The sequence below is a fragment of the Atta colombica genome, unplaced genomic scaffold (genome assembly GCF_001594045.1).
Source record: "Atta colombica isolate Treedump-2 unplaced genomic scaffold, Acol1.0 scaffold10, whole genome shotgun sequence".
In the NCBI taxonomy this organism is placed as follows: Eukaryota; Metazoa; Arthropoda; class Insecta; order Hymenoptera; family Formicidae; genus Atta; species Atta colombica.
This window is the reverse complement of record NW_017259184.1, coordinates 197658-221831: the sequence shown is the minus strand read 5'-3', so window position 1 is coordinate 221831 and position 24174 is coordinate 197658. Positions and strand designations below refer to the sequence as shown.

The 24174-nt window shown below is 31.6% G+C and overlaps 2 protein-coding genes across 4 annotated transcripts in view; one reads left to right on the top strand and one right to left on the bottom strand.

Annotated features, from left to right (window-relative positions):
* Positions 1-797: 797 nt before the first annotated feature.
* LOC108695136 (DNA ligase 3) overlaps positions 798-24174 on the top strand; it is a 61355-nt gene continuing 37978 nt past the window's right edge. Inside the window, exons 1-3 of the mRNA XM_018204900.1 lie at positions 798-1083; positions 20677-21060; positions 22427-22711. Coding sequence (XP_018060389.1) covers positions 20727-21060; positions 22427-22711 — 619 coding nt within the window. The 5' untranslated portion in view covers positions 798-1083; positions 20677-20726. The remainder of the gene's footprint in view (positions 1084-20676; positions 21061-22426; positions 22712-24174) is intronic.
* LOC108684388 overlaps positions 8629-24174 on the bottom strand; it is a 17776-nt gene continuing 2230 nt past the window's right edge. The window contains exons 1-4 of one of the 3 annotated variants that reach the window (XM_018188681.1): positions 15878-15936; positions 12799-12992; positions 11870-12128; positions 8629-8908 (exon numbers count right to left, since the gene is read on the bottom strand). In XM_018188681.1, coding sequence (XP_018044170.1) covers positions 8850-8908; positions 11870-12128; positions 12799-12972 — 492 coding nt within the window. In that variant the 5' untranslated portion in view covers positions 12973-12992; positions 15878-15936 and the 3' untranslated portion in view covers positions 8629-8849. Of the gene's footprint in view, positions 8909-11869; positions 12129-12798; positions 12993-15877; positions 15937-24174 lie in introns of those variants that run through there. The other 2 variants (XM_018188675.1, XM_018188689.1) reach the window with 2 other exon arrangements.

Sequence of the window (24174 nt, the reverse complement as noted above, 5' to 3'; positions counted from 1 at the left end):
AAACCTCATACAAAAATTCACATATCCTCCAAATCACTTTAAAAAAAAAACAATTTTTTAATTTAATAGGCTTTGCAATGAATGTAAGAAACGATGTATTGAAACAGTTAGTTTCGTAACCGCTTTGTTCTCAGTTGCAAAATGGCAAGTGACGTAGAAACATGCAAATCCATAATCAAAATATTTCAAGAACACCCGGAGTGGAGTTTCATCAAAATCGCGCGAGAGGCGGGAGTTTGCAGGAAAACGGTGTCAATAGTCATTAGGCATTTCAAGGACTTGACTATCAACCGTAAAGAAGAATCTGGAAGGAAAAAGGGTTTTCTGAGTCCAAAAACAGCGAAGAAAGAGAGTATCCGAGAAAGTGACCGAGATCACCATAAAAAGTATGACGGAGAGAATTCCAGAAAAAATTAAAAATTTTTGTCAAAAGTAGTTTTTAAGAATTTTTAAAAATATAGTTTTAATTATAATTAAAAGACGTTTCTAAAATGTTTGCTTTTGAAAATCGGTCAAGTGGTTTGTATTGTGTGTGTGTGTGTGTGTGTGTGTGTGTGTGTGTGTGTGTGTGTGTGTGTGTGTGTGTGTGTGTGTGTGTGTGTGTGTGTGTATGCATGTATATATTCATGCATGAACATTTTATACCGTGTTGTATCTACGTAAGATATATCTATGGAAGAGTTTTTATTAGAGATTACTTATTTGTGTGTGTTGTATGTGTGTGTATGTGACGCAGTGTGATCACTTTGACGTTGGTAAACAGTCTGCGCGAGGCCGGTATTTCGTTATATAAAATGCAAACGCGTGCGCACGTTTTTGTAACGATTCATAACGATTGTAACCTTCTTGTGCTACAGTGTATGTAAAATAGCGCAAAACTCGCAAAATCGTTTTGTCGCAGATCGGAGTAAAATTATATTTTATTTCGGTGAGTGTTCATTACTTGTCATTCACGGATTTTTACGGACAGAAATTATAGATGGGGAGATTCGAGACAAACAGCGCAGTGTGTGAACACGTCAGTCAAAGAGGTTATTTTGCCTGACTAGGGAGAAACGTCAGCCTGAAGGTTTCCTGCATTTAGTTAGTGCTCTAGTTCTTTTTGATATTACTTCAATATTTAATATTACTCCATATTGGCTCATATTATATTATTCTATGCTATTATAGATGTCTTGCGAACTATAATACACACGGTGTATATTATCATATTGAAAATCTCAATGTCCATTAATAATTCTTTTCAGATTCTTATATTTTAATTTTTTACAATTTTTCAGAATTATGAATAATTTTATAATTTTTTAAACTTCTCAGATTTTTTATACAAATAATATTTTTCGAGAAAATCTACACGTTACAGAATTCATATACAGAAAAATTTTAAGAAAAGAAATTTGTAGATTCTCTCTTTCTTAATATTTCTGGGTTCCAAAATTTCTGCGTTCCAAAACTTAACTCTGTTATCCTTTAATTCTGAGTATCTTTTATTTTTATTTAACATCAGTTACCAACAAAGATAAAATGATATTCGGAGTTGACAAAATGAATTTTGGAACGCAACTCTGAAAAGTAGATAAGTTACGAATGACCAAAAGGCACGATTATAGTATATATATTTTCGATATGATAGCTATATGTATTTATCATACCGCACACTTTAAGCCGGTTCTATGTTAGTTGCAAGCTGATCGGAAGTTTGTTGCGATAGCCAATATGAAGTATTGATTTCAAAATGCAAGTTTTGTAGAACCGGCTTTAGGATATGTTCCGCACAAAAAAGGAACAGAGAACAAAGAATAAGAATTTCAATCTGTGCATTCCTCAATACATAATTTCTGATAGGTTGAAATTCTTATTCTCTGTTTCCTGTTTCTTTTAGGTGCGTTCGATAATATAAATCTGAGATGCAAGCTAGCAGATGGCGAGCTTGATCACGTGATCTTCAAGCAATCCGAAATCCGAGTGCCAAGAATTAATTCCAAACGCTACAGAACTGTAACTGTCCTTTAAGAATAAATTATAAAATAAAATTGTTTATTTTTATGAATAAATAAAAAATACCCTCTTAATTGAAAATTTGTTTCGCTTTACTAAAAACTGATAATAGCCTTATGTACTAAAAATAGATCGTTACACATGAATGTAACAGACTCGTATGCAAGATGTGTTTTCTTAAAAGAAAATACTACATTGCACAAATAAATTTCTGCAATTTATAAGTTATATCACTTGATTTATATTCGTTAGAGTCTTTAATATATTATAAAGAGGAAAAGAATTAAAAACTTTTCTCATTAAATATTATATATAATGTACTCCATCAATTTTTTATTTGATAGCATTATTATAAATATACAGGTTATGAATTTAATTTAAGCGCGAAAATCTGCATTAGCTCGGTCTTTGAATTCGAAATGGATCGAGCAGCTCGATTGGTTCTAGAAATGTTAATATTGAAGGCAGATGAGATGACATGTAGCAAAAAGATGCGAAAGATTTTCGAGGTAAAAGAGCAAATGGACACCTCCGATTTGAATTGCACCTTTTATTGTGCGGAGCTCTCCTTATCTCTCTCTCTCGTTTTACTTCCCATCTTTATGACAGATGGCACAATGATGCGCTTTCTGATTTGTTCTCTTGTGCGTTCGTTCAATTTTCCAGTTCTCGATTTCTTCAGATTCTTCCGATACCAAACGTTTTCTAAATCTCATTTTCAGAAATATCAATTTTATCTACCATTATTGCAAAATTCGCTATTGTTGAAACGCTGTCTTTAATATCGTCGTAAAAGAAATTGCAGCTTCGATTTACGAAACAGAGACTCACTTTCATCACAAAACATTCATAATTGTTACAGGTATATATAAATTCCAATTCTTCTCCGTCGCATTTCCTGCAAAAATCGTCTCAAACAAGCAACCTTGTTCCACACTAGAATATATTACTTTTTGCGTGATAATATTATGTTACTTTTTGAATGAATACTGCAAAGAGAAATATTTCAAACATTCAAACTGACCATCCATAATAATAATAGTGGAATATAATTTGGCAGGATTGAATTAATATAATTTCAATTCCACAAATAAATACTTTCAATTAAACTACTTAAATTTCTCAAATTAATTATTGTATAAATAGTAAAGTTAATGAAAAAATTGTTAAAGGAAAAAATGTATAATTAAAACTATAAATTTCTTTATTATACAATTATATCTTATTTTCATAACAAACATTTTTTTCATGATAAACGTAAGAAAACAAATATTTATAATTGATATTAAATAGATTTTTATTTAAATCTCAATTTAAAATCAAAATTAATATTAACATTTTGTTAAAATTTCTATGCAATTCGTTGCCGTTCTTACTCAAATCTCAAAAAAATTTAACCTAAGTTAATCAGATTCTGTAATATATTCTTGGTTATCGCCTTCATCAAAATATGTAAAACTTGTGTCACTAAAACTATTTGGCTTAAATTTTTAATTAAAAAATGCCGTCTTTGGAGCCAATTTCTGATTGATCACAAATGTTTTACGGTTGGACTTTGGTGATTCATAAATAATGAACGAATGTGGGTGTCCTCTTTCATTGATTATTCACGCAAAATATACTTGAAATGCATCGGCGAATTCAAGTAATGGCGAGTTACTGGTAAATTGGATTGATTGATTACATCGCATAGAACACTACTCCAGCAACCACCATTATACGCTTCCACCAGAATGTTACACCTAATATTTTTATATCATAGGGTCATCTAGACGCATAAAAATAAAAACGGGATAAATAAACGAGAAGAATTATGATGATACAGTTTATTATCGTTAGCATTGTTTGAAGTACATGCGTCGATTCGCGCGTTGTATATCGGGATCTTTCCTTTTTCTACTTATTTTCATTATTTTTTTTTCTCTCTCATTCGTGTCCCTATTCGAATTTAATGAATCGGACCTAGAAAGGTGCATTCAATTGACAAATATATAATAAAGGTGAAAATAGAAAGAAGCATCATCGATTATGAATTAAGCGCAAAAGCATTAATTTACAGATAGGAGGGGAGGGAGATAATACCACAAAGCTCTACGAGATAATTGTTAGTTAAATAAATAAAGAAGCGATTGCGTTTCTCTCGAAGAAACGGTCGGACTTTGCCGATTCATAAATAACGAAGGAATGCGGGTGCCCTCCTTCATCTCCTCCTCCATTGATTATTTTCGTCAAATATTCTCGAAATGCATCAGCGAATTCAAGTAATGGCGAGTTACTAATAATTGAATTGATTGATTATATTGTGTAGAGCATTACTTCAGCAAACACCAACTAACAGCAACGTTTGCTAATTATACTTTTCTCGTCATATAATTCAGCAATTCATTAACTAATATTAACTAATAATAATTGAGGAGCAGATTTTCAAAATATATTTTGTCCAAAATTTCATTTTTTTAGTTAGAAATGGCATAGTATTCAGTGTTGAGTCATATTACAAGCTACTCTGAGATGTTCAGAAAGCATTTTTTTCGTTAATTTATGTGCTGAAAATTCATAGACATTTCAAAGTGTATTATATTTTAGAAACAATCAAAATGCATTTATTTAACATTTTTTAGCAATTAATATTTATTTAAATTTGTTTAACAATTTTGTTTATTTTTTTTACATCCATTGATTGGCATATTGTTATTTTCTGTAAAGTGCATAATGTTCTTGTATGCAGAGTTTCTTTCTTTCTCGTTTCTTAAAAATTACAAATTTTGGACAAAACACATTTTGAAAGTCTGCTCCTCAATTATTAATATAATTTCTCACTCAATATGTGTTATATTGTTAAATGGTAAATTGGAACTAACAATTATATTAATTTTAGTTGCTATTTGTTGAGAACTGTAATGTGTTGAATTATTCTTTAAACTTTAGAGTTAATTTCACTCTGAAAAATAAAATCATACTTTTAAAGATTGAAAATTGAAACACTCTTTTTCAAAAATTAGCTCAATTTTTTTCATTCTTTAGAGTGAGATTCCATTCCAAAAATTTAGAGAATACAGTTATATTGTTAAGTGAGAAATTAAAACTAACTAACTTATGTTAGTGTTAGTTAGTGTTTGGGAGTTTGACATTCGATACTGTTTAGATAACATAAAATCTAAAATTGAGACATAAGATTTTTTTACGAGCATCGTCTAAAGCTCGTGTCACATTACATTGGAGATTGAGGATTGCGAATTGAAGATTAGAAAGCCAATCAATATAAATAAAAATAATAAAAATAAAAATAAAAATGACCTGGCTCGAATTCTTGTCTTTAATTCGCAATTCTTAATTTCCAATAAAACTTTCCTAAAACTTTCAATGTGGATTTTACTCTAAAAAGTGAAATCTCGCTCTTAAAATTGAACCACTCTTTTACAAGACTCAATTTTCATTTTTTAGAGTAAAACTTCTAAAAAATTCAGAGAATAGTGTGACACCTAAAGATGCTTAAAATGTCTTTTATTTCAATTTTGTATTGTTAGATTAGATCCATCCGCGTTGCTCGTGTTTTTTTGCACTTAGCATCTTCACTTTCTCTCTCTTCAACATCTGAATATATGTATAATATATTTATCTCCTTTTTTAAGTACAAACATTTTTGCAGACTTCAGGTAACGTGGACAGACCTCGTGTCTCTTGATTGTCTCGAAAACGGATTCGGCACGCGCGTTCCTTCGGCTTAACTCAACTAATTATAGTAACAATATTTGGCGATAGTAGTAATAATAACAATGGTAATAATAAATATAGACGAGGCCAAGTCAATAGTTTTCGTATTCTAACTTGGATCGCGCGCGATCAAGATCGTCTTTCAGTCGCTTGTTCGTGATTTCGTGCCGACGATTTTCCATTTTAAACGCGATGTATTTTGTCCCTCTTTTGCATACTTTCCTCACGAAATCTTCGCGCGTAGTCCGTTAGTGCTAGATAAATTTTTTACGTCACAAGAGCGTCTGTGCGACGCAAGCGAGGAGGAGAGCTTTTTCTTCGAATCTTTTTTTTTGCTACTCTTTCTTTCTTCCTACTTGTGTCTTTTGTTGCTGCTTTATTATTCGATCTGTCAAGCACGACCGAGAAAATGGTTCGATTGGTGTCAATTAAATAATTGGCGCACAGCTGGTCAAGTTCTTCCACTTCTTTTCTCTCTTTTTTTTTCATTGATTGATACATATATATATATATGTGTCTATATATAATCGTCCAGCATAGCAGAAATCTTGCACATTATTTACTCTCATCAGTTTTTCAATAGCGACAATTGTCTCTGTCACGTTTGGTCAACCAAAAAATCTATCTGAATAATTTTCAGAATTTATTTATAAAATTATTAATAGTAAAAATATATACATAATTCCTTTCAAATAATAAAATCTATCATTCTACTCTTTAAATTCTTCAGAGTGAACTCTCATTCTACAGAGTGAAAATTAAGCCAGTCTTGAAAAAGAGTGGCTCCGTTTTCAAGTTTTAGGAGTGAGATTTCATACTACAAGTTTTTTAAAAAGTACACAAAGTAAAATTGAAACATTCGAGATATTTTTTTATATCAGAATATTGAAACTCTTTTTAAATCCATTAATGATCATCGAGATGAACTTTTCTTGGGAATTATTTTTTATTGTGATCAGAAATTGCTAATTTGATGGCTTGTTATGCTGAGAACAATCTCTACTTACTACTCTCTAAAGCTCTCTAAAACTCTAAAGAGTGAAATCTCACTCTTAAAGATTGAAAATTGAATCACAAAACTGACTCGGGAATTTTCACTTTGTAGAATGAGATTCCACTCCAAAGAATTTAGAGAGTAGAATTTGTGGGGGAAGAAAGTTCGGGACCAAATGGTAAACGTATCCATAATATTGTTAAAGGAACGTTTCAATATTTGATAAATACATAAACTATTTATTTTCGGCATAAATCGTATTTATTTTTATATCATAAATTTTCTAATTCTTTTGTTACAATAATATATATTATTTCTCGCCGAAAATACTAATTGCTTATTTAATCGCTCAATTATTTAATTGACACCATTTTTCCAAACGGTCGATATGATTTTGCAAAAAAAAGAGGAACTATCTAATCACTCTCTCTCGTGTTTTACCATCGATGAGATACTTTTAAGTAAGATTTTGATTTTCATGTATCGATCGATTTAATCGGTTATTTATATAAAATCCGAGCAACGCTTTTGAATTTTTTTCTTGTAAAAAGAAATATATAACAGATTTCCTTCCTTTATCATTAAATCGAGATATTCTTGAAATCGAGTTATTAATTCAATTTTAGTCGTAATTTAAGTTCACATATAATTTTCTTTGCTCTTTCGTTTTTTAATTCGTCAGCAAATTATACAGCTACAGTTCATAATTGGGTGCTTTTTTCCTCGTATATTTCTCATAGTTTTATTTAAAAATCAGCACGATCAGAATCTGTTAAGATTCTTCTACCCTACTTTCTCTACTTTAAACTACAACAATCCTTTATAATTATTAACATTATTAACATTATTAATTTTTGAAGAATTTAATTGATTTGTTTGTTGCTATCTTTACTCTTTTCTTATCCTATTTTCTCTTGGAACTTTTCATTACATTTCTTATAACAAGTTTTTTTTCAAGAATGGCTCAATTTTTATTCTTTAGAGTGAGATTGCACTCTAAGGAATTTAAAAAGTATCTAGTCCTGGATTGCACATCTCTCGCATGCATCATTCTCGGAGTAGTGCGAATCCTTACTTAACTGTACCTCGTCGTTGATCTTTCGGTAATCTCAGTAAGTAGTTTCAGACAACCGTAGTCGGGCAGCTCGCGCAGCTCTCATCCGAACCAGTCAGACAATGCTTTCGTCCGGCGGCCGAGGACGGTTTCGATATTAATTCGAACGAGTATAACGTTTCTTTTTTTAGTTTTTTTTTTTCTACACACGCACGTTGTTTTGTCCGGTGGTGCTTTGTTACAAACGGGAAGGGGGAGGAACTCGATGAGGCTCGACGTTTGTTAATTAAGGAGTGCTGTGTAATCGTCGAGCGACTTGCGTGATTCACGCTTTTCGCGCTGTATAGATCCAACGTGACGTGTGTATATGTGTGTAATACTGGTAACAATCATTATCCCGAAGGAATAGCAAGGAGGAGCGATATTTTTTCTTTAATGTATCACGTTTCTTTCATCGCAAATATCTTTCTCTGCTTTTATATTTTTTATCGTATCTTTCAATAGAAAAGAACGATTGAGTACTTTTGTTTATATACTGAAAAAAAATTTTAATCAATTTTAATAAATATTTTTATTTGTAATACTAATATAATACTAACTAAATATTTAGATACTAAATGTAAATATATACTTATTTAGTACAAGAACTATTAATTTGATTTTTATTGAAAATATATTGTAAATATTTATTGTAAGTAAATACTTCGTTACGATTTAAATAAATATTTATTAAAATTTAAGTAAATTTTTTTTTAATGGATTCAATTATTGAATATTTTTTATTGAATTTTATTGAGTTTTAATTCAGGAAACTCGACTTTAAAGACGACAAGATTCCGACTTTTTTCTTTCTTTTTTCAAATGAAAAATCGGACGGAGAAGAAGCATTGAAACAACTAAAGACCGCTCGTCGTTGCTATCTTCTTCACTTCGATTATTTAATTGATTGTAGCAAGATGTGTTTTTTTTATTGATCTGTTACTTAATGTTTTCTTAAAGCACAATGAGGTCTCCTCCAAGCTCCTCAGCTCCTCGCCGCATCTGCCGTCCGTTTCGAACTGACTTCTCGCGACTGCCTTTTACGGAGATTTATTTCGATTGCCTCTTACGTCCCATGTTGCAGATCTTGAAGTGGCACAGGGACATATCTGAAATATAAATCGCATCTGTTACTCGCCGTTGCTGTAGCTGCATCTTGGCGAATGCCAAGATCGTTCTAATAACGAGCAATAGCACTCGACAAAGATTTTGTTTAAATGGATAATTTTGGAGAAAGATGAATCTTATGTATTTGTGATGTTAAAAATGAGATTAAGATTTATCTTACAGGCTCCAATTTTTTGTTGTAAAAGATATGTCTAATCGACAAATTTGATCTTTTTAAAAAACTTATACATTTTGTTAGCACCTTATTGTATCTTGGGATCTTTTTCTCACTTAAAATGATTTATTTTTGTGTGAAACCTTTTATAATGAGTATAAAATCATGTTGAATTCAGTAGGTATTCCCTGCGAATCATTTTATTATTTGTTGAAGGGATAAGTACAGGAATTTTTTAATGCTACTTTAATGATACTCAAAAAGTTTTTCTCACATTTGGCAAACAGATTTGAAATTAGTGCAAAAAATTCAGTAAAATCATTCTTTTTTTGCACTCGTGCTTATCAACAAATAAATATAATTAATAATCGTCACGAATTAATCTATCTATATAATGTCCTTCTGATTTTTATGATTATTTGTTATAATTTAATAGAAATATATATATTCCTATTAAATTTTTTAATTTAGTTAATTTAATTTTTTAAAAATTTGTATATATTTACAAAAATAACGATTTCATTGAAATGTCTAAAAATTCAATGAAGTACAGATCTGAAAATAATTTTATTGAAGCATCAAAATAATTATATAGGATGTTCAAGCTAGTTGCTGAAATATTAAAATTTATGGCAGCATTTAAAATTTATTGTTCATTATGCTTGAGTCTCTTACTAATTATCTAATGGTCTAACTATTCTAACAAAATTATTTTTTACCTAGCTTAATTTTTACATATTCTAACAAAATCATTTCCATCGCTTTTCACATATCGTATGTTTTCATTATTGAAGAGCAGTACAGATCGTCTCGTTTGCTTCAGTCGCATTCTTTTTTGAATTGAAATGTGAAAATGTGAAAATGCAACGTCTAATATGCTTTTATATCAGTGGTCGTCATGCTTTTTTAGATTATTATTAGATCGCTTGCACTACTGTATCACGTGACGTATTGTAAACGCAACGAATGACATTCGAGGCCGCGGTAAGAAAATATTTGAATTTAAAATGCTTTCTTTGTAAGATTAAAATTAAAAGCAAAACTTAATTTCTCTATTCACTTCAAATGAAATTAAAGGCTATTAAAATTATTATCACGCGTATTAAATACATCAATATTTTTAAAGTTGCATTTAAATTAGTGTTAGTCGTCACAAACTATCCCTGCTGTAAATGAGAAGACAAAAAATTGCTTTCGTTTTCTTAATGAACATAATTGTAAAAATAGTGCTTGTTGAAAAATCTACGATCGGTGATCTCTCTTTCGAATCAAGGAATCAATTTCAAGGAATCAATCAAGAAAGATACGCAGACGAAAGAAAGAGAGACAAAGAGAGAACGAAAGATATGTAATGGCGTCACGCGCCAATTGCTCCAATCAATTGTCATCGATCGCCTTCGATCGAATCAAACGCGACGCAGATTGCTATGTATACGTGTATGTAATACGTATTATACATTTATTGTCGAGAAGAATTTATTCGTGAAATTATCGATAGTCGAGAAACGATCTTTCTTTTCTATATAGTTTCCCTTTGATGCTTATCATCGAAATAAAAAAGAACATGTTCTCGACCATCTTCTCCAAAAATGAAAAAAAATTCTCTCGAGATTTCCTGAAACGTGTGCGGCATAAGCTTCCAATTTTTGGGATCCAGTTAACTAATCCTGGGAGAAACGATATGTTTTCCGAATCATTTCACGTGGCTACGGAAAATCCGCGGAAATACCGCCAAAATGATCCCGAATGTCCCAGACGTATCTTTTTGACGGATATCACCGGTATGTCGCAATGTTACTAGAATGTTTTCGCGTAAGATTCTTCCTGTGAGTCCCGCTCTCTCTCGCTTTATTCTCGTTTTTTATTTATTGTATTTTTCTTCAACCATTTCGCGTGAAACTTAATTTTTTTGTCTCATAAATTTTGATTAAATCAAATTTTGATTGAGAACGACACAATTTTTTAATAAAAAAATAAGAAAGTTTTATAATTCATATATCAATTAAATTATTCATACAAATCTATTTTTTAGTAAAAACTTATTTTTTTGTAAAAACAGATTTAAAAATAATTTTCATCATCAAATCATCATCAAAAAATAATTATGTAGGAAAATATAATGATATTGGTATTCTAACAATCAGCTTACGTTCCTATATAATTATTCTGATAATCCAATAAAATTATTTTCAAATCTGTATGTAGCTAAACTTTGAAATATTTTAATTAAATCATTCTTTTTGTATACATGTATATTTCTATAAAATTGTACTAATAATTATAAAAATCAGAAGGAAAGTAAATGGATTAACTCACGGTTAATTGATAATTAAATTTATGTGCTTAAGCAGGAAAGAGAAAGAACGAATTTGCTGAAGTACCTAAATATTTAGCTGAAAATAAATTAAAATTGTTTTGTTATATTATCAAAATAATTATTATGTAGGACACTCAACTTTTTGTGTGTTTTTGTGTGTCATGCTTGTGTGTTCTATATAATTTTTTATTATTTTGATAAAAAAATAATTTTCAGAACTAGCTAAATATTTAGACACTGTAGCAAAACCGTTCTTTTGTATATCAAGATTCGCATCCATTTACCATCGGTTTTCTTCTATAAAAAATAGAATAGATACTTATTATCACAAATAATTTTCACTTTATTCTCTTTTACGCGAGATGTGTCTCAGGACATCATATTACGATGTTCTGATGTGATTCTATAGGGCTTGACTCAAACCTGCATCTTCCCTTTGCAACAAAAATAAAGACTGTCAGAAATACTCACAACTGACTGCATTCACACCTTGTCGTTTGCCTGGATGTTGATGATCGTGGATCATAGCCGCGGGTACCGGCAGCGCTTCCGGTTCCGCTTCTCCGGAGGAGTAGTCCGGTGGTTGTTCCATTAACATCGCACGCTCCCGTTCCCTCGCCTTCGCCTCCAGGAGTGCCTGGATCTCGATTTGCTCGTCGGTGATCTCGTTCTCCTGTTCGACTACTCGTTGCTTCTGCTCGATCAACTGCTTTAGGCGATTCACCAACATCTGTGCGCAACCGAGTACAATAAGAAAGATATGATATAAAATAATTAAATTAATAATACGATTTTCTTGGAATTTCATGGAATTTATGCACTATACAGAGTGAAACCTGTAATGAATCCTCCGTCGGCAATGCTGGATTGTGCTTAAAGGCACAGTCAATTTTTTAACTGTAAATATTCTAAAGGATTTTAAAAAACAAGAGAATCTTCCACGTTAATTTAAAAAACTTCATATGAATAATGTCCGAAATGACTTAATTTCAGGAATAAAAGATGTCAAAGTTGAAAGAACAATTTCGTTTTTTCTCGGATTGCAAAATTTTGTATATATTTTAAGAATATGAAGTCTTATCTTTTTAAAGACGTCAGTGAAACAGTAAATCAGTAACTTGTTGATAAAAACTAGATATAACTTGGTTTAGACTTGAGGTTTTAATCTCACTTTTTTATACTCAATGGTAATATAAAAATAATTTTCTAGCTATATAATTAATCTATGATACTAAATTAACTATGGCTTCGAAAGATGAAAAACTATTAATGAACGTTACCACTACAAAACCATCAGTTTAACAATTAACTATAGATATAAAAATAGAATTATTATATTATCATCAGCTATTATAATTAACCAGAAATTAAACGAAAAGAGCATAAGAGCATATACTCACGATATTCTCCGCCTCGTCTGCGGGATCGCCGATGAAGATACCTGGCGGCAGCGGTTCCGGTCGCGGGAGCGCGTAGGCCCTGTTGCCACTTGTGATACAGGACAGCACGAGTGCCGCCACAAGCAGACACAAGCTTGTCCTAGTGGCGGCTTGTCGGCTACCTCTTTTCGTCATTCCCTTGTATCTCGTGCTCTCTGCGGAAATGAGAAAAAAAAAGCGCGCTTGTACAGAAGATAAGAATAACGTGGAGAATTAATATATAGGATATCGGGATCGTTATTGCAAGAATTAATAATCGTATGATTATAATGACGATTGGTAGAGAAATTATGAAATTATGAAACGTTTATTACGGTAATTTACGAATTAAGAGTTTTATCTAGTTGAATCATCATTCGAAACCTCCTTTCCTTACAGAAATCTAATTTTTACTAGATGCATACATTAATATCATAGATTATTTACTTTGAAACTATCATAGAAATTGATTTACATTTTGACATGTAAATTAAAAATGACAAAAGTTATTTGATTCAAGGACTTTGGTTATCTTCTCTGATACACTAAACATAAAATTTATTAAATTTTAATAAATATTTCTTTGAATAATACTAGTTGAATATTTACTTATAGTAAATAAATATTTAGATAAATAAAGAAACGACAATTAAAAACTAATGGTTTTTTTAAATATATGTTTTAAATATATTCAGTAAATATTCAGCTAGTACTATTCAAAGAAATATTTATTAAAATTTAGTAAATTTTTTCTACAATAAGCCAAGTCTGTCTAATTTGACAGAACCAAAGCCAAAACGTAAAGCTATCGACGTAAAAAAATTCAATGTAAGATGTCATGGACTGTAAAGTGTTAATAACCTTCGCTCAATACTTTACAGTCTCCGAAATCTTATCTATTGATTTTTTTTGCATAAATGGCTTTGCATTTTGATTCCGGAGCTGAAATTGGACAGGCCTGACTTAAGCTTTAAATTTCAAGTCGTAAGAAATTGAGCAATACCAGCCAATTTATATAAGAAAAATATGTAACAAAGTAGGGGGCACAAATAAGTTTAGAAAAACAATTGAATATAACCGGGAAGAATTTTCGCTACATTGGTACCTCGCAAACAGTGAGGATGAGAAAATTAAGAGAAAACACAATTATTGACGATTGTATCACATGCACTCTGATGTTCCTCTCATCTCCGGTCGAAAGATAAAAAGTTCTCGCGGGTTATCCGCGTATTCACGTTGCGTGGGAGATTCAAGTAGAAGGCATTTGTTAATAGCGATGATTAAATTTCGTATTGGTCTAATTGATTTTTGCCCCGTCATGGACCGAATCTTAGGTGTAAGGAGGCGGGAACGGGCGGGAGTTTTAGTACGATCCGCGAGCGAGGGCCAAGGGTTATCGCGGATTATCCTCTTGACCGATACGGCATTATCGCGTGTCACATGATAACGAAATAAAATCCAGTGCGAGAGAGCGGGATCGTCGGACACGAAATTGCGCGATATCGCGCGTCACGTACGGATGATGATAGTGGGAAAGCGATAGCGACAGATGTGCGAGAACACGTCGCGCGTCACGCCGGTGATCATAACAATGATAGAAGAAAATAATGATGAATGTATACTCTAATTCCTCTAATTGCTTGCAGTCTCAATGAAATCTCACTCCAAGAGAATGAAAATGCAATCATTCTTTAAAAAAAAAGTAACGATCTTCACTCTTTTAGAGTGAAACCTCACTTTTTTTTTCGAGTGAGATTTCTCCTTTGAAGTGAAAATTCACACTGAAAAGAGTGAAAATTGTCACTTTTTTTTTTCAAGAAATGAAATATTTTCACTTTTTTTCAAGGGTAATTGTATTTTCACTTTCTTGGAGTGAGATTTCACTGTAAATTTAGAGAAATCATCAGAAATCGCCACTGCTTGAAAAATGAAAGAGAGAAAGAGAGAGAGAGAGAGAGAGAGAAAAAGAGATGCGACGCGCCTCGTTTAACTATTATTTATAGATTCTAGATGGATTTCGCGCTATTATTCGCGGCCGCGAGGACGAGTGCATTGCAACGTTCGCGTCGCAAACAAAACGATTAGAAACCAATTCGCTCGCGTTCGACGCAGATGATCTGGCGGTTTATTTATCGGAACACAGAAAAGACGATTTTGCTAAAGTATCTGAAAATTTGAATACAGATTTAAAAATAATGTTGTTGGACCATCAAAATAATTATAACACAGTAATTAGCTTTATTGACAAACTCTGAGAGAAATGTTTTGTACTTTTTAATTAAAAAATTTTGTTGTTCTAATCAAAATCTAATATTTTGAAAATATTCTATTACCATGAAATTTTGGAGACTGTTTTGTTCCTTGAATTTGAAATTGAACCGTTATAAAAAAATATGTATCTGTTAGATTTGTGTTCAACGAATATTTCAGAGAGATCGAGATAACTTTGGCTGAAATTAAAAAAATGCTTAAACAGCAGTATATCCAAAATCGGGATATCAGACATCATAAAACGTCTCTATGCTGACTTATTTAAATTTCTATACTATCTTATCATTTAAGTTAATATGATTATAAAAAGCTCTAAAAAGTAAAAAATTTCAGAGAAATAAACATCGTACATTAAGAAACAAAATCATCAATATCAGAGAAAAAATTTAAATTTTTAAATAAATATTAATAAGAAAAAAAAATAAATTTGGAATTAAATAAACCCGAACAGAATAGCAGAGATTAATGCTCGTTTTTATTAATGTATGCAATTTAATTTTAATCTCAATTAACTAACTCTTTTTCCTTTTCTAGTTCTAAAAATTAGAAAGGAATGAAGAGCAAGTTAAAGTTAGAGCGAGATTACAATTAATCTATGATGATAAGACGCCTTAAGCTCTGAGTTTGACATACATGCAATCTGGGCATTTTATCAAAATTTGGACCAAAAATCACTCCATTTTACGATATCGTTTAATTTACCGTTAAATAAAGAAACGCGTCGAGGAATGCAAGCCGTAGACGGAAGTCCTGCCAGGACTTTAATTGGGATCGCGCGAACGTAACTTACTGTGGTCGAACCTCGCCGAGAACTCGCGCTCTATCTCGCCGACGATATACGATACGACACGCAGTGGTAGAATGAGCTACGAAGGGCTGTTGCACCCTCTATTATACCCGCGCCGGTGTCCTCCTCCGCACCCCTGTGCCGCCTTCCACCTTTCGCCTTCCGCCCTCCGGACAGATCTCACCTAACCGCCCTGTAGTACGTCCGACACGACGCAGAAAAAGAAGAAGGACTATTCGCGACCCCCGCCTTACGTGACCCTCGTTTCTTCGTCGACAAATGTCAAACAGCGAATATACGTGACGTGCACCCCAAGCACGTTTACTATTTACAAATAATTCTCCTTGACCGCATCGTTAGAATTACATCGTACTTGATATTCTACTCTTCGAATCCAAGGAAAACCGGGTACCGTGTGAATGGAATTGTATATCCGATCGTTGTTGCATCGAGTAGTTTTCGATTTTCAGTGAGACATTCCTTTACGTCAAATCGCATTTGTGACTTGTAATTTCTTATGGCTAGAGTTACGATATCTGAATTGCAAGAAAAAAATACACAAAAAAAACTTACTTAAAAAAAAAAATGATAATTCGAGGACGAAAGAAGGGAATATAATTTCTTAAGCGTTAATTACTAGTAATCTTACTTACGGCGTGAATAATAGTAGGAAAAATATTTTGTTCTATGAATCAAATACTATACTTAACAACAAAATTTTGGTTGAACTAATTTTTTGCAAATTAAATTGTTTAGCTTTAGTACAAACAAATATTTTTGTTATTTACATAGCAGAAAAATTTATTTTGTACAAAACAAAAATATTTGTGTTAAAAAATGCCACAACTAAAGTTTTGCTGAAAGTAAATTTACTAATACTAAATATTTTTCTAATAAATTTTGAAGCGTCTAATACTAAATATATAATAAATAAAAATAAATAATAAATAAAAGATAAAAAATAAAAAATAAAAGAACCATTTTTAGATTTTGTACATCAAAAGTAAAAAATAATAAAAGAGAAATCTTTTTTGTTATCTTTGATAAATAAAACATAAAAAAAAAATTAAAGCGATAATCTTTATAAAAGTATAAAAGCGATTTTCGATATAGTACTTATATTTATATTTATATTAGTATTTATATTTGTTCTTTGTACGAGTGTGTTACTTTGGTTCTTTGAAATTAATCAGCGTCTTTTAATTAACGTAAATTAAATGGATTTTATAGACTTCAGCTTCAGTAACTTTATTACAAATTTTGACATTAATTTGCTTATATTTCGCATGGAATCACAAATCCGTTCCTCATTATTCTGTACATGAAAGAAAGTATTCGGATAAGATAGTCGAAAATGGATGTCTTACAAGAAAAAATTTTTATCTCATATTTTTTGTCCAAACGAGATAATATATCTTGTGGATAAAATATTTCATACAAAGTTTTTTCTTTCGATAAATCTGCCTTTAATAACTTCGCGTACGGAATGAATACATGAATGTACATAAACAAAAAGTTATAGATGTATTATAAATGATGACTTGTACAAAAGTACAAAAGTAAATTACCTACATTGAGAATAAAAATTTTTATTTGATTATAATAATTTAGTTCATCTTTATTTCTTTCGTTGGAGAATTATTATTTAAGTCAAATATACAACAAAAGTTTTTCAACAAAAGAAATAAAGATGAATTAAATTATTCTAGTCAATTTTTTCTTAGTGCAATTATCAAAATGGAAAATCATTTCTATCTTTGACCTTAATTTTTTGTTTGTCCTATATTAATCCTCTGGAGTTGACGCAAAAATTTGTAGTACAGTTATTGACGCTGAGTTTGTAAAATCTATTTAACTTGTTAATTAAAAGGCATTGATAATTTCAAAGAACCAATCTAATATATGTTGATTAAAAGACTTTCATTAATTAAAAAAAAACCAAAATGACATAATATAAAGAATGAGTAAATATTCGTAAAAAAACAATAAATACTATTATATTATAAGTAAATATATTTTAATAAAAATAATCCAAATTTGCAGATATAACATAAAAAATTGTACATTTTACATTTTTTACAAACAGATTTATAATATTGAGATTAATATATCTACCATCATCGAAGAATTAAATGCTTTTTTTTTCTTAATGAGTATATACACTAAAGAATTTATTAATCATTTATTTGGATCGTCACGTATTACGATTCGTTGTTAGCAAAATTTCGTTATCTCGCATGTTTTTATTACTCCATCGGAGATAGAGTTAGCAGGTTTTTTAAAACTCTTTTTATGGTCACGAAATTTTTGGTCATTAACATATTGCATTTATAAAATTATTTCGAAAAGAATTATGAGAACAATAAAAATTATGTTTTAGAAATTATTTTATTTTATTAAATACCTAAATTTAATGTGTAAAAAAGTTCTACTCCCTCCCCTCCATTCTCATCATTTTCTAAAAAGTATATGTATTCCTTTTTTGTGATTCAGATATAGTAACCTTAGTCGGGGATTGTTCGAATCCAGTTCGGATTTCCGCTTTAATTGTCTGCCTCATGAATTTTTTATTTCATTTAACTGCGACGCATTGATTACAATGATGACGAGGAAAATGACGCGCATTATAAAGCTACCGATAATCTCGATGCAATGAAAACAAACCAACATCGAAGGCGAACGGGATAGCTCGCCTTCGACGCGCAAATTCTCCGAAGTCTGAATTCTGTCTAGGAAATTTAGGCGTGCATTTAAGCGTGGGAAGACGAAGATTACGTTTTAGCGCGATCGCGAGAAAATGCGTATACGAAATCCGGTCACAAATCAGTACTGATGATCGAATGTTTATAATTAGACGTTTAGTAACATTCGGTGTTTCACACCGAGAAAAACATCAATTTATGGTTGAGAAAAGTGATTATTCAATTTACTTCCTTTTAAGTTATCTTTAATAGACAATAATAATCTTATAAAATACATTTATTATAAATTTTAAAGAAACTCATTATTAACGTAGTCAGAATAAGAATTTATTTTCTTTTGAGGAATATTATAAAATTTATTTTAATTTAATTTTGAATGAAGCATGAAACTAAGACTTTTTCAGAATATATTTTGAATGATGCTTGAGATGAACTTTAATAGATTTGCGGATATATGAATTTTCGAAATATTTGAAACAAGTAATAATTATTACTTGTGTACAGTATATATTTTTCTATGTGTACATCATGTGTCTCGGACAGATGGTAATACTCGTGATCGTTCCTTATCGCAACACAGAGTGGAAGGGATGGAGAGTACACGCGATTACGGAGAGGAAGAGTATAATCGAGATTTTCTATGAGAAGATTCCTCCTCCTCTCCCTCCTTCTTCATCTTCCGTTCCTTTCCTCTCTTCCTCCTTGCGCGAAATCTCGCGTCTGACGAAATTCTTAGAGTTCTGTGAGTAAATAAATCCAAGCATCCTCGATCTCGATCAACCTCGATGGACGATTGGGAACGAACCGTCCAATATCTGCCGACAGATAAGACCAGCGAGAATCGTCCCATTCGCGATATCTCTTCTCGACGAGAGTCAGAAAGATAGAGAAATGCTATTTAAAGCGTGTCTATGCTGATCCATGCTACTCCGAGGATTATTGTATTCGAGTTGTTTCCTAATGAGAGCTTAATATAATTGTAGATTATTGTACGAAAGCTTTCGACATTGCGACTGCGTCAGGAGTCAAAGTTAGGAGTCAACGCACGATACGTATTTTTTAAAAATATATTTCATTATTATTACTAGTTTTGATAATTAGCAAGATTTAATGTTGCTAATGAAGACTCAAACTGGAACCGAAACGTATACATATCATTATCAAAACTAATTAAATATATATTAATATTAAATATGGTATATTAAAGAAAATACGCACAGTTTTCTGCGTTAATTTTAGTGTTCACTTTGTTTTCGTCAGATAAAGATCACTCCTAGTCGATTATTTGAGACTGTCTTAACTACAATCTTAAAATGTCGTAAGTCAATCAGACGGTTGCATTAAGGTTTTAAAATATTACTTAAGGTTGCTTAAAATAAGAACAGATTATGAAAGCAACCTCGATTGTCATCTATATCCACGTGTATTGTAATGGAGAATCCCGCGCTGTACGTCTGTTTGGGCTTTATTACCTAATGCTCCATTACACGTGCACAGTATTTGCGACTGTATAGTACGGCGGCTTGCGCAACTACAATTTACACCCTCGCTTTGTTTCGTTCCTCTGAACGAGCTGCTTAGCTTGCATGCGGAATTAATGTAGAACTATCTGGAAGGCAGTGTACCCGTGATAGATTTATAATTGATCCTTGTACCCCAGTTACTCAGTTTGAACGTTGTAATGCACAAAACAATGATCAGGAGGAAGAGAGAGAGGGAAAAAGAAGGAGAGAGCCACATGTAGAAACCTTGCAAGAGTACTCAAGAGTACTTATTAATGCGACATGCACATAAATTTACACAAGGGTCCTGTAATTGTATGTGTGTGGGTTAATAATGATTCTGTGCGAAGAAACAAATTAAGAATATGAAATGAGGCTTTATTTTTCTAATTTAAAAATTAATAATCTTATTCTAATTTGTGTGTGTAATGTATTTTTCATGTATCATAAATAAACTCTCTGCTATCAATAAATTAATTAATGACCTGAATCATATTAACTTGAACTGATTTCAATATTCTATTCGAACGAATTAATTTTATTCCGATTCAATGTTCATGTAACCTTTTTTATTTATTGTTCTTTTATTCAAAAATAGAGTTTTCTTCGTTCTGCCTAAATTCGGTTCTGCCAACCGCGTTGAACATCATGCCGACTGATGACGAGGATCAACAGCAGCAAGGGGAAGAGAAACCGTTCGCTGTGGAGCGCGCGAAAACCGGCCGTGCGAAATGCAAAAAGTGCAAATGTCCGATTGAAAAGGACGAGATACGTATCGCCAAGTATGTGGCGAGTTTCTTCTCGGACGGCAAACTGATGCCAGCCTGGCACCACGTCATTTGCCTGTTCGAGGCGTTCGCGAAACAACGCGCCAGCACAAAGAGGATCGAGGATCCCGCGGAGGATATCAAAGGCTGGGAGCAATTGTCCGACGATGACAAGAAGATTATCCAGGACAAGTTGGAGGAATTTGAAAGATCCTGTAATTATCGGGAGGAAACAGCTCTTTCCCTCCATGATTTATTGTCAATATTTCATCACAGAAAGAACGGTTTTGCTGAAGTATCCAAAAATTTAGCTACACAAAAGATGTGAAAATAGTTTTGTTCGGCCATTAAAATAATTATTTTGGAAATTAAAAAATGATGAGAGCAATGCTGCAAAAGAATTTTATATTCTAGCAACCAGTTTAAGTTTTCAACAAAATTATTTTTAGATCTTTCAACAAAATTGTTCTTTCCGCGTAGATCCAAGAATAATTCTATTTGAACCATCAAAAATAATTACGTTCTTTCTGTGCAGCATCACGGAATGATTTTTATCTATATCTATATTATATCTATATCTTTAAGATCCCATTAACTGCAGATAAGATTAGCTAGAAGTATAAAAATTTGCTTTGATTTCCTAAAGTACAGTTTGTAAAGTTTTCTTTATCAATCGCATATGATTCGTAAATTATTATTATATATTTTTGTTAAGAAAAAAATTAATTTCGAATTGAAAGAATGTACGATTAAAGGAACATCTGATCTTTTTGAGATCCTACATGTCGTATAAGACTTGAGCTTCATTCTTATCTGTAGATCCGTCACTCCATCTAGAGATTTCTTGGAACGAATTAACGTTCGAATGTAATCGATCATATTCTTTGCATCATCTCGAAGCGAAGTTGCGCGATCTTGTATGGAGAAATCAGTCAAAGGCTTTCCTCTTCGAAATTTCTAATAAATTTTCTCCCTTACAATTCGAGCTTTGCGACGGTAAGTTTCAAGAAGTTCGACGCTTATAAGATAATCATTTATGAGATTGTCATTCTCGAGGGTAGAAAAGTTCATCGATATTGAGATACGAAATTACAACGTGTTATATTGCGTAACTTCATCCTGTAATTAGAAATCAGTTTGCGAAGGTGGATACTATTTCCAATGTACGTAGGAAGATTTGTTGAGAAATTTCGTCATTACATTAAATTTAATCGATTAATGCTTATCTTCGAAACGAAATTTATTAGCATTTTATCAATTTTATTACGATTAATATCATTTTGATAATAAATATATTAAATTTTTTTCATTTAAATTCCAAAAATACAAATCAAATGTTTTAGAAAGATTATAAAATACGTAAAATTTGTGAAGTAAAATAATGAGCAAAATAAAATTAGAATTAATAAACGAGATAATTATGGCTTAGCCGAACTCTTTCATATTAAAAAAAAAATTAAAATTTTATAATTTTAATTTTTTTTCACAATTTTAATTTAAAATTATAGAAACGAAATTATTGCTTTGTATTATAATGAATTAATAGTATTAAAAAAAAAGTGTGTCAATTTTTCCTTCTAGTTCCGACTAAAACACCGAAGAAAGCTGCAACGCCACGTAAAGCGGCTGCCTCTAATAATTCTTCGGGAGAAACAGCGAAGAAGACTTCAGATCAGAAGAGGGTCGCAACAGATGATAAAGAAAAAGATAAGCAGAAGGTTGATAAGCAGGGAAAGAGCAAAGTCCCGTCGAAGGATGACTCCTTTCGCGAATTTCGGCGCGTGTGCAGCAACGTCGCTGACGTCGACGCCTACACTGACAAAACCGCGATTATTAAGAGGATGTTCACGAAAGGATCACTCGGAGGTAAGTATCTCTCTTCCTCATTATACAAGATCAAGATATAATACGTATAATATAAACGTTCTAACGGACGCTCGTTAAATTAATTAAAGGTATCCGGTCGGAGGTTTTCGACAGCAGAAAAATTGTATGCTATTAACGTTCGTTCGAGAATTGAACGGTAAATAATTAATAATATTGACGGGAATGATTGACGCCGGATAGCGAGATACAATTTAATCGACATTAAATTATTAATGTGTGTAGATGAATCATTTTCATTTACATACATTTTTTCAGAATTGGGAAGCGTTACTTTTTCCGTTATTTTTTGTAATAAACATGATGTTGCAATTTTTTATAATTAAACGCTAAAATTCTGCCAAGGTTAAAAAAGTCGACTTTTCCAAGCTTAACACAACCTCAGTGTTTAGTTGTAAAAAATTGCAACATCATGATAATAAGATTGCAATAACTTTCGAGATTTACAGATGTTTAGATGATCTCAGTTTAGATGATCAAGCCGACAGAAAATTGCAAATTGGCAAATTTTCAAAACTTTGGCCTTGTTTTTTACAAAATCGATTTCTCTTTTTCTCGCGATAGCATTACGAGATTCGCATGTATTGTTGCCTATTGTGCTTTTTCATAATATACAAGGTGTTCCGAAAGTGAAGGTGTTTATTAATGATTTCTCTTGCCGTTCTCGCGTTAAATACGATTTTTTCTGCAGAGGGGATGAATTCTAAAGAATTTATACCTACTTCATTGTAACGTGATGGATACATTGTAATTAGATATACATTGTAATTAGATAAACAAAGTAGGGGATAAACAAAGTTTTTTAACAATTTTTCTTGGAATAATTTTGGACACGCAAATAGAAAATGTATTGCTGCAAAATTATTCTTGCAAAATAATTACGTGTAAAAGTATAATATTACTCGTATATGTATAAACTGCGTACAGAGATGCAAATGTTCGAAAGTTTCCATGAATTAAAAATTTCTCCCACGTACGCTATATAGTACTAAATGTAGATACCACTTTGCTGATCTGCATATGCCATTAATACTTATCGTGACTTATCGTAAGATATACAGTTTTGGCCGGAAATACGAGTTTACATTATGAATGCGATTTGATAGGGATATCGGATTTATTTTTGAGCAAAAGATGTATCTTTTTCGAAATCGACATATCACACCTTTCTTTCTAATTTGATGATATTGCAAAACAAAAAAAAGTGACTTGCCGTTTGGAGGTCGCCAGATCAAAAATTGTTCCCTTGTTTAGGCAAATAATTTGATCTCTATATCCATTGCAAAACATTAAAGATATCACAAAAAAAGATAACAATAAAGATCTAAATGCTCTCGAGCATTTTTATAAACTTTTTTCTTTCTTTTGCAACACTGATTTCTTTTCTCGAACGGAAAAAAGTAAACGAAATAATGATTATAAACAATATAAATTCCCGGGAAAAA